The 10,712-nt window shown below is 42.7% G+C and overlaps 1 protein-coding gene across 1 annotated transcript in view; it reads right to left on the bottom strand.

Moving 5' to 3' along the window:
* Positions 1–9,366, bottom strand: part of LOC104810252 — a 30,740-nt gene extending 21,374 nt beyond the window's left edge. Inside the window, 3 exon segments of the mRNA XM_019202189.1 lie at positions 1,434–3,088; positions 3,091–3,229; positions 3,365–9,366. Of these exon segments, the coding sequence (XP_019057734.1) occupies positions 1,434–3,088; positions 3,091–3,229; positions 3,365–7,700 (6,130 nt within the window). The 5' untranslated portion in view covers positions 7,701–9,366.
* Positions 9,367–10,712: the final 1,346 nt, after the last annotated feature.

Below are 10,712 nucleotides of genomic sequence, written 5' to 3'. Positions count from 1 at the left end.
ACGTCTCCTCTGTCTATAATCTCCCTGATAAGGTGAAATCGTCTGAGTATGTGTTTGGATCGTTATTGGGATCTGGGTTCTTTCGCTTGTGCGATCGCTCCATTGTTGTCACAATACAGAGCAATGGGGCTATCATCACTAGAAATGACACCCAAGTCGCCAACAAACTTCCTGATCCAAACGGCTTCCTTTGTTGCGTCCGACGCTGCAATATACTCAGCTTCTGTAGTAGAATCTGCAACGGTCGCTTGCTTAGAACGCTTCCAACTAACAACGCCTCCGTTCAGGCAGAAAACATAGCCTGACTGCGATCTGTAGTCATCCGGGTCTGATTGGAAACTAGCATCGGTGTAACCCCTTACAGCGAGCTCGTCTTCCGACCCACCGTTCTTCAACAAGGCAAACATCATGGAGCTCTGGTGAGGTTGATTCGTCATGGTACCGCAATTTGGAATTCTTGTTAGGTACAATCTCATCGTGTTGTGGTGATTCGATGTCGTCGACTTCATTGTGTATGGGGCAAGGCGTCTCCATAGAGCATATTGTAGCTTCTTCGTCAAGGATTTCGGAGTATACGTTCACCTCTTCTTGATCTACGCATGTCTCTACTTTGCTTGCCATGAGGGCCACTTCTAGGGGATCAACCTCGCGTAATTCTTCCAATATCTCGTCTGCCAATTGTTCAAGGACGTCGATGTAACAACACGTATCATCCACGGAGGGTTGTTTGAGCGATTGAGCGAGCTTGAACTCTACTTTTTCTTCTCCTATTGACAATGTCAAATGACCCTGAACATCCTTGAACAGCGTCGGCCAATAAAATCCTGCATGTAATATCTTGGTCGCCGTTTTAGAGGTTCCGAAATGGCCGGCATAATCTGATGAATGACAGTGCCTGATTACGTCAAGGATTTCGTCTTCGGGGATGCATCGTCGGAATAGACCATCTACTCCACGTCGAAAGAGGAATGGTTCTTCCCAGAAATAATGACGAACATCATTCAGAAATCTTTTTCTTCTATTGTAATCCAACTCTGGGGGTAAAATTCCGCATGCGAGATAGTTGACGTAGTCAGCATACCATGGTGCATCATTTCTGTTCTCAAGAGACATGACATGGTCGTCTGGAAATGAATCATCAATAGGTATGTCCTCCTTGAACTCAAGACGTGAGAGGTGATCCGCTACACCATTTTCTGCTCCTCTCCTATCACGAATCTCGAGATCAAACTCTTGGAGCAATAGGATCCATCGTATCAACCGTGGCTTTGCATCTTTCTTGGAGAGAAGATACCGTAGAGCAGCATGATCGGTATAAACAATCACCTTTGATCCAACCAAATATGATCGAAACTTCTCAAATGCGAAAACTATTGCAAGTAATTCTTTCTCTGTGGTGGCGTAGTTGATTTGTGCGTCATCTAGGGTTCGACTTGCATAGTATATCGCATGAAGTTTCTTGTCTTTTCTTTGACCTAGGACTGCTCCAACGGCATAGTCACTTGCGTCGCACATCAGCTCGAAAGGCTTTCCCCAGTCAGGTGGTTGAATGATCGGTGGAGAGATCAATGACTTCTTCAGAGTCTCAAACGCCTCATGACATTGCTTTGTAAAGACAAATTGAATATCCTTCCCCAATAGCTCCGTCAAAGGTTTTGAAATTTTTGAAAAGTCTTTGATGAAACGTCGGTAGAATCCTGCATGTCCTAGGAAGCTTCGGATGCCTTTGACATTGGTTGGGGGTATCATTTGCTCAATCACCTCGATTTTAGCCCGATCAACCTCGATTCCTTTTTCAGAAATTTTGTGTCCCAGAACGATTCCTTCTTGCACCATGAAGTGACATTTTTCCCAATTCAAAACCAAGTTTACCTGTTCACACCTGTCTAAGACTCGAGCAAGATTCATTAAACACACATCAAAGGAGGAACCATAGACAGAGAAATCGTCCATGAATACCTCCATGATGTCCTCAATAAACTCAGAGAATATAGACATCATGCATCGTTGAAATGTGGCTGGTGCGTTACATAAACCAAAAGGCATACGCCTATAGGCAAATGTTCCGTAGGGACAAGTGAATGTGGTTTTCTCTTGGTCTGAAGGATGGATAGGAATTTGAAAGAAACCTGAGTAGCCATCTAGAAAGCAAAAGTATTTGTGTTTTGCTAATCTTTCTAGCATTTGGTCAATGAAGGGCAAGGGGAAATGGTCTTTGCGCGTGGCTTTGTTAAGTTTTCTGTAATCAATGCACATTCGCCAACCAGTTACAATCCTAGTCGGGATAAGTTCATTTCGTTCATTCTTGACTACAGTTGTTCCCCCTTTCTTTGGAACTACCTGAACAGGACTAACCCACTCACTATCAGAGATAGGGTAGATTATTCCAGCATCGAGTAGTTTCAAGATTTCTTTCTTAACCACTTCTTTCATATTCGGGTTTAAACGTCTTTGGTGCTCAATTGAGGGTTTATATCCATCCTCCATCAAAATTCTATGCATGCAAATGGATGGGTGTATGCCTTTCATATCATCTAATGAATACCCTATCGCCTTTCTGTGATTTCTAAGTGTATCTAACAACTTAGAGGTGTGCAGTTCATTCAATGAGGCATTAATGATGACAGGGTATGAAGAATTAGGTCCAAGAAATTCATACCTCAGTCCTGGTGGCAACGGCTTCAACTCCACCTTTGGTGCAACCTTAGGATCCCATTCATCGGCGATGTCGTTTTTGGTTTTTGTGGTTGCTTCTTCAACAAGGCAAACATCATGGAGCTCTGGTGAGGTTGATTCGTCATGGTACCGCAATTTGGAATTCTTGTTAGGTACAATCTCATCGTGTTGTGGTGATTCGATGTCGTCGACTTCATTGTGTATGGGGCAAGGCGTCTCCATAGAGCATATTGTAGCTTCTTCGTCAAGGATTTCGGAGTATACGTTCACCTCTTCTTGATCTACGCATGTCTCTACTTTGCTTGCCATGAGGGCCACTTCTAGGGGATCAACCTCGCGTAATTCTTCCAATATCTCGTCTGCCAATTGTTCAAGGACGTCGATGTAACAACACGTATCATCCACGGAGGGATGTATTGATTTCCACAGGATGATGGGAATGGTCCCATAAAATCGATGCCCCATACATCGAATGGTTCGACTTCAAGGATGTATCTTTGTGGCATTTCATGTCGTCTTCCAATGTTTCCCGTCCTTTGGCATGTGTCACACGAGGAAACAAATTTATGAACATCCTTGAACAGCGTCGGCCAATAAAATCCTGCATGTAATATCTTGGTCGCCGTTTTAGAGGTTCCGAAATGGCCGGCATAATCTGATGAATGACAGTGCCTGATTACGTCAAGGATTTCGTCTTCGGGGATGCATCGTCGGAATAGACCATCTACTCCACGTCGAAAGAGGAATGGTTCTTCCCAGAAATAATGACGAACATCATTCAGAAATCTTTTTCTTCTATTGTAATCCAACTCTGGGGGTAAAATTCCGCATGCGAGATAGTTGACGTAGTCAGCATACCATGGTGCATCATTTCTGTTCTCAAGAGACATGACATGGTCGTCTGGAAATGAATCATCAATAGGTATGTCCTCCTTGAACTCAAGACGTGAGAGGTGATCCGCTACACCATTTTCTGCTCCTCTCCTATCACGAATCTCGAGATCAAACTCTTGGAGCAATAGGATCCATCGTATCAACCGTGGCTTTGCATCTTTCTTGGAGAGAAGATACCGTAGAGCAGCATGATCGGTATAAACAATCACCTTTGATCCAACCAAATATGATCGAAACTTCTCAAATGCGAAAACTATTGCAAGTAATTCTTTCTCTGTGGTGGCGTAGTTGATTTGTGCGTCATCTAGGGTTCGACTTGCATAGTATATCGCATGAAGTTTCTTGTCTTTTCTTTGACCTAGGACTGCTCCAACGGCATAGTCACTTGCGTCGCACATCAGCTCGAAAGGCTTTCCCCAGTCAGGTGGTTGAATGATCGGTGGAGAGATCAATGACTTCTTCAGAGTCTCAAACGCCTCATGACATTGCTTTGTAAAGACAAATTGAATATCCTTCCCCAATAGCTCCGTCAAAGGTTTTGAAATTTTTGAAAAGTCTTTGATGAAACGTCGGTAGAATCCTGCATGTCCTAGGAAGCTTCGGATGCCTTTGACATTGGTTGGGGGTATCATTTGCTCAATCACCTCGATTTTAGCCCGATCAACCTCGATTCCTTTTTCAGAAATTTTGTGTCCCAGAACGATTCCTTCTTGCACCATGAAGTGACATTTTTCCCAATTCAAAACCAAGTTTACCTGTTCACACCTGTCTAAGACTCGAGCAAGATTCATTAAACACACATCAAAGGAGGAACCATAGACAGAGAAATCGTCCATGAATACCTCCATGATGTCCTCAATAAACTCAGAGAATATAGACATCATGCATCGTTGAAATGTGGCTGGTGCGTTACATAAACCAAAAGGCATACGCCTATAGGCAAATGTTCCGTAGGGACAAGTGAATGTGGTTTTCTCTTGGTCTGAAGGATGGATAGGAATTTGAAAGAAACCTGAGTAGCCATCTAGAAAGCAAAAGTATTTGTGTTTTGCTAATCTTTCTAGCATTTGGTCAATGAAGGGCAAGGGGAAATGGTCTTTGCGCGTGGCTTTGTTAAGTTTTCTGTAATCAATGCACATTCGCCAACCAGTTACAATCCTAGTCGGGATAAGTTCATTTCGTTCATTCTTGACTACAGTTGTTCCCCCTTTCTTTGGAACTACCTGAACAGGACTAACCCACTCACTATCAGAGATAGGGTAGATTATTCCAGCATCGAGTAGTTTCAAGATTTCTTTCTTAACCACTTCTTTCATATTCGGGTTTAAACGTCTTTGGTGCTCAATTGAGGGTTTATATCCATCCTCCATCAAAATTCTATGCATGCAAATGGATGGGTGTATGCCTTTCATATCATCTAATGAATACCCTATCGCCTTTCTGTGATTTCTAAGTGTATCTAACAACTTAGAGGTGTGCAGTTCATTCAATGAGGCATTAATGATGACAGGGTATGAAGAATTAGGTCCAAGAAATTCATACCTCAGTCCTGGTGGCAACGGCTTCAACTCCACCTTTGGTGCAACCTTAGGATCCCATTCATCGGCGATGTCGTTTTTGGTTTTTGTGGTTGCTTCTTCAACAAGGCAAACATCATGGAGCTCTGGTGAGGTTGATTCGTCATGGTACCGCAATTTGGAATTCTTGTTAGGTACAATCTCATCGTGTTGTGGTGATTCGATGTCGTCGACTTCATTGTGTATGGGGCAAGGCGTCTCCATAGAGCATATTGTAGCTTCTTCGTCAAGGATTTCGGAGTATACGTTCACCTCTTCTTGATCTACGCATGTCTCTACTTTGCTTGCCATGAGGGCCACTTCTAGGGGATCAACCTCGCGTAATTCTTCCAATATCTCGTCTGCCAATTGTTCAAGGACGTCGATGTAACAACACGTATCATCCACGGAGGGTTGTTTGAGCGATTGAGCGAGCTTGAACTCTACTTTTTCTTCTCCTATTGACAATGTCAAATGACCCTCTTTTACGTTGATAACTGCTCCAGCAGTGGCCAAGAATGGGCGTCCGAGTATGATTGGAATATTTGAGTCTTCATCCATTTCCATGACCACAAAATCGACAGGGACATAAAAATTCCCGACCTTAAGTGGGACATCTTCAAGAATCCCAATGGGATATTTGATTGAGCGATCTGCCAGTTGTAGAGTCATCCTCGTCGGTTTGAGTTCTCCAATGTTGAGCATTTTGCATATTGACAGAGGCATAAGGCTCACGCTAGCTCCAAGATCACATAATGCCTTTTTAATTGAGACATTACCTAGGGTGCAAGGGATCGAGAAGCTTCCAGGATCTTTCATCTTTTGGGGTAGCTCATGCTTCAGAATTGCGCTACATTCAGAGTTTAGCGCGATGGTCTCTTCTTGAATCGTCCTTTTCTTCGATAATATATCTTTTAAGAATTTTGCATAGGATGGCATCTTGAGGATAACTTCAGTGAAAGGCAAGTTTACCTCCATTTTCTTCAGCATATCAGCAAACTTTGCGAATTGACTGTCATCGTCACGTTTTCTCAACCTTTGAGGGAAAGGCACGTGTGGCTTGTATGGTGATGGTAGAATGTATGACTTCTCTTGTATGTCTTCTTTTGCCACCTTGATGTCAGGGTCGGAATCGACAACATCGTCTTTACCTCCGTCTTTATTGATTTGTTTCTCCTTGGATTTAATATCTTCAAGTTTTCTCCCGCTTCTTAGCTCAACAACATTACAATGCTCCCGAGGGTTAGGCTCAGGTCTTCCAGGAAGTGTTCCCATGGGCCTTGATGAAGATGACGCCATTTGGGCAACTTGATTGTCTAGGAGCTTCAGATGTGTGTTGATTCCCTCGACTTGTTTGCGGATATCGTCTTGATCATTCTTCATCCCTCGAATCTCGTTGTTTGTTTGTCTAATATCAGCAGACAGTTGTTTCTGCATGCTTAGGAGTAATTCCTTAAGCTCATCTTCGGGTTGCGGCTGCGGTGCAAGTACGGGTTGCGCTACTTGTGGTTGATAGCGTTGCTCGTATGGTTGAAAATGTTGGGGTCTTTGGAGTATTCTTGGGGCTTGGGGTTGATTGGCCAGATTTTCTGTGTTTCCGGTGTTTTTGTAAGAAAAGTTTGGGTGATTACGCCAACCTGGATTGTATGTATTTGAGTAGGGGTTGTTCGCCACATAGTTGACATTCTCGACCTCTTGTTCTTGGGTCTGCATGGTGTAATTGTAGCTTGAGTCTTGTGGAATTGATGTCACCGCATTTGAATTCTCCAATAGAACTGTGAGTTTGGCGACTTGTGCTCGTAGGGATTGGACTTCACTTGACTCACCCTTAGACTTTATGTTTCCCCTTCGGTCGTACTCATCCATGTCATCGCCCCGATCTCTCGCCATTTCTTCAATTAATTCCTCGAGATGCTCAAAAGTGAGGTTGCGGATAGAACCTCCAGCAGCGGCATTTATCCAACGTCTTATGTCTTTCCTTAACCCTTCAACGAAGGTTGAGATTAGGTGCCTTCGATCCATGCCATGATGTTGGCACGCTCGTTGGTAACCTTTGAACCTTTGCCAAGCGTCGTAAAGACTTTCGCCGTTTTCTTGAACAAAATTATTGATTTTCACCTTGAAATTTGCCGTCTTGTGAGGCGGAAAGTACTCCTCCAAGAACTTGTGCTCCATTTGTTCCCATGTATGGATGGAATCAGGTTTTAAGTTGAATAACCATTGTTCCGCTTTATCGCCCAGGGAGTATGGGAACGCCCATAAAAAGATTGCCTCTTCAGATACGCCTTCGACAATCATTGATTTGCACATTTTCTTGAATGTTGCGAGGTGAACATTGGGATCTTCATGAGGCCATCCTCCGAAAGTTTTGCTTGCGAGCATTTGAATAAATGCTGGTTTGAGCTCAAAGTTTGTTCGATTGATCGGTGGCCTTCGGATGCATGACAGGAATTCTGTGGGTTTGGGTGAGTTGTAGTCACCGTACGTCTCGGCTCGTGGCTCCCGTCGTAAGGCTGGTTCTGGTGCTTGAGGGGGTGGTGGAAGTCGTGGTGGTTGATTATTGACGCCCACCATTTTTGTTTGTCTTCTTCGAGTGATATACGTTCTTTCAATTTCGGGGTCGTATGGTTGCAAGTTGTCACTTCCACTACTTCGGGTCATGCACCGAACATCCTGTAATATTCAAAAGAAAAATTTCAAAGTATACTAGAAATAAAAATATAAAGGGAAAATGGATTATAAACAAGAAAGACGAAATGAACAAATTTATCAAGATTACAAAAAGATGGATTTACTTAAGGCGTGGTGAAAGTTCACAAGACTAAAAGAGTTATCGTCAAAAACAATTTTCACGAGTTCCCCGGCAACGGCGCCAAAAACTTGATGCGTGCTAAGTAGTGTGCGTAGTTTGATCAAGCTTTAATATTTATAAGTCACTTAAGCACACACAACCGCAAGTGCACGGTTATATCGATGGTACTTAAGGTTCGTCCCAAGGGAATGGAATTTTGTTTCTAACAATATTTCTAAAAATCTAGTGAACTAAATCAAGATTCAAACTTTTGATTATCAAAGAGGATGGGAAAAACAAAGTTGGATTCAATATCAAAAGACGTTATGGGAATCGGTATGAACTTAATTCGATGAACAAGCACTAAGAATATGATTATGTGATTTATATGCATTCATGGTGGAACTTTAAACTCTAATCCAAGATCATCTTTCTCTCAAAAGATCAAATCTTCTTACTTAGATACTTCAAATTTTCTCATTTCTCAATGATGAAATATAAGTTCTAAGAGCATTACAAGTTCATGTTTAATCAATGTTCCTAGAGAATTCAAGATCATTTCTCAATGAATCATGACTTCTAGATGATAATCTTGTTCATAACATGCTTGGATTTCTCAATTCAAAACATGTTTATAGAATCATGATCAAGAATTAATTCAAGAACAAGCATTAAGACTCAAGATTTCAACACCATGAGCATATGAACACAATATCATCAATCAAGCACAAGCTTATTCATCAAACCAAATTCAACCTATCCCATAACAAGAGAACTACTCTAGAGCCATGAAATGATCAAGAGACATCATCAAATGATAAAAAAAACATAAAGATAGAGAGAAGAGAAAGAGAAAGCTTCTCTAGATCTTCAAGGCTTGTTCTTCATGCTCCAAGCCTCCAAATCTTCTTCTACTCTTTGTTTTTGTGTTTCTTGTTGTTGTGTGATCAATGAGAGCAGATTAAGGGTCTATTTATAGGAGTTTCTGAAGGGCAAAAGTAGATGAAATGATGAAATTCGTAGTGGCATGTTAGGTGAGTTGTCTCCATGATGTAAGCCATGATGTCAGCAACCAGAATTTTGCTCAGATTGTAACTGCTCGATGAAGGGCCAAATCTCCACCAAAAATTACGATCTTGGTGTCTATGGAAAGCTCTTGATGTCTAGTTTACTGTGAAACAAACGGCGAAGCAATCCGAGCTCCCAATCGAAAGTTATGGAGGAGATAGTACACCCTTCTCATTTTGCTTTTCTGGATCCGAAGCGTGACTTGCAACTTTCGGCCACGATTCATGCTTTCTCTTTTCGATCGCAACTTTTCCAGATCATAACTACAATGAGTTGATGATCTTTTAAAATTGGAATCACGTCATTTGGACTTCAGATAAGAAAGTTATAGTCAAATTCGTCCAAACTGTCAAAACTGCCCATGAAACCGAGTTTGCTCCATTTTTGGACCCACCGTATACCAAGAATACATCTTTAGTCCTTCTCAAGTACTTTCGGATGTTCTTGACGGCGATCCAGTGGGACTCACCTGGATCTGACTGGTATCTACTCGTAATGCTCAACGCATAGGATACATCCGGTCGAGTACAAAGCATGGCATACATGATTGATCCAATGGCCGAAGCATATGGGATCCGATCCATGCGTTCTCTCTCATCAGGTGTCATAGGACACTGACTCTTGCAGAGAACTAAGCCACTGCTCATCGGTAAGGTTCCTTTCTTGGAATCTTGCATCCTGAACCGTTTCAAGACCTTATCGATGTAAGTACTCTGACTCAATCCTAGAAGCCGCCTCGATCTATCTCTATAGATCTTTATGCCTAAAATATAGGCCGCTTCTCCTAGGTCCTTCATAGAAAGCTGCGTTCCTAGCCAAGACTTTACGTCTTGCAAGGTAGGAACGTCATTCCCTATTAGGAGAATGTCATCCACGTACAGCACTAGAAATACAACTGTGCTCCCACTAGCCTTCTTGTAAAAACATGGCTCGTCTTCGTTTTGTGAGAAACCAAACTTTTTGATTGTCTCATCAAAGCGAAGGTTCCAGCTCCTCGAAGCCTGCTTCAGTCCATAAATGGACCTCTGAAGCTTGCACACTATCCTCGGGTTCCTTGAATCGACAAAACCTTCGGGTTGTGTCATGTACACATCCTCGGTCAAGTTCCCGTTAAGGAACGCGGTCTTGACATCCATTTGCCATATCTCATAGTCGAAATATGCGGCTATGGCAAGTAGGATCCTGATGGACTTCAGCATTACTACAGACGAAAAGGTCTCATCATAGTCAATACCATGAATTTGACGGAATCCTTTCGCCACAAGTCGTGCCTTATACGTGTGTATGTTGCCATCCATGTCGGTCTTCTTCTTGAAGATCCACTTGCATCCGATGGGTTTTATCCCTTCAGATGCATCAACCAGAGTCCATACTTGGTTGTCTGACATGGATTGCATCTCGGACTTCATAGCCTCGCGCCATTTCTCGGAATCCGGACTCGCCATAGCTTCTGGGTATGTGGTAGGCTCATCATTTTCCAATTACTTGAGCTTCTCATTCCCAGTCACGAGAAATCCGTATCTCACAGGCTCTTGGCGAATCCTGCCTGATCTTCGAGATTCACTAGTCGAAGGTTTAGTCACAACCTGCAGTGAATCAGGTTGAACGTCTTCAACTTGTTCACTCGGCTCAGCGTCTACTTGTTGCTCTCGAACTTTCTCAAGTTCGATCCTACTCCCACTGACTCTTTTGGAGACATACTCTTGCTCCATAAAAGTCGCATTCCT

This window comes from Tarenaya hassleriana, unplaced genomic scaffold (assembly GCF_000463585.1).
Source record: "Tarenaya hassleriana unplaced genomic scaffold, ASM46358v1 Cleome179, whole genome shotgun sequence".
In the NCBI taxonomy this organism is placed as follows: Eukaryota; Viridiplantae; Streptophyta; class Magnoliopsida; order Brassicales; family Cleomaceae; genus Tarenaya; species Tarenaya hassleriana.
The sequence above is the reverse complement of the archived record's forward strand: the minus strand, read 5'-3'. Positions and strand labels throughout refer to the sequence as shown.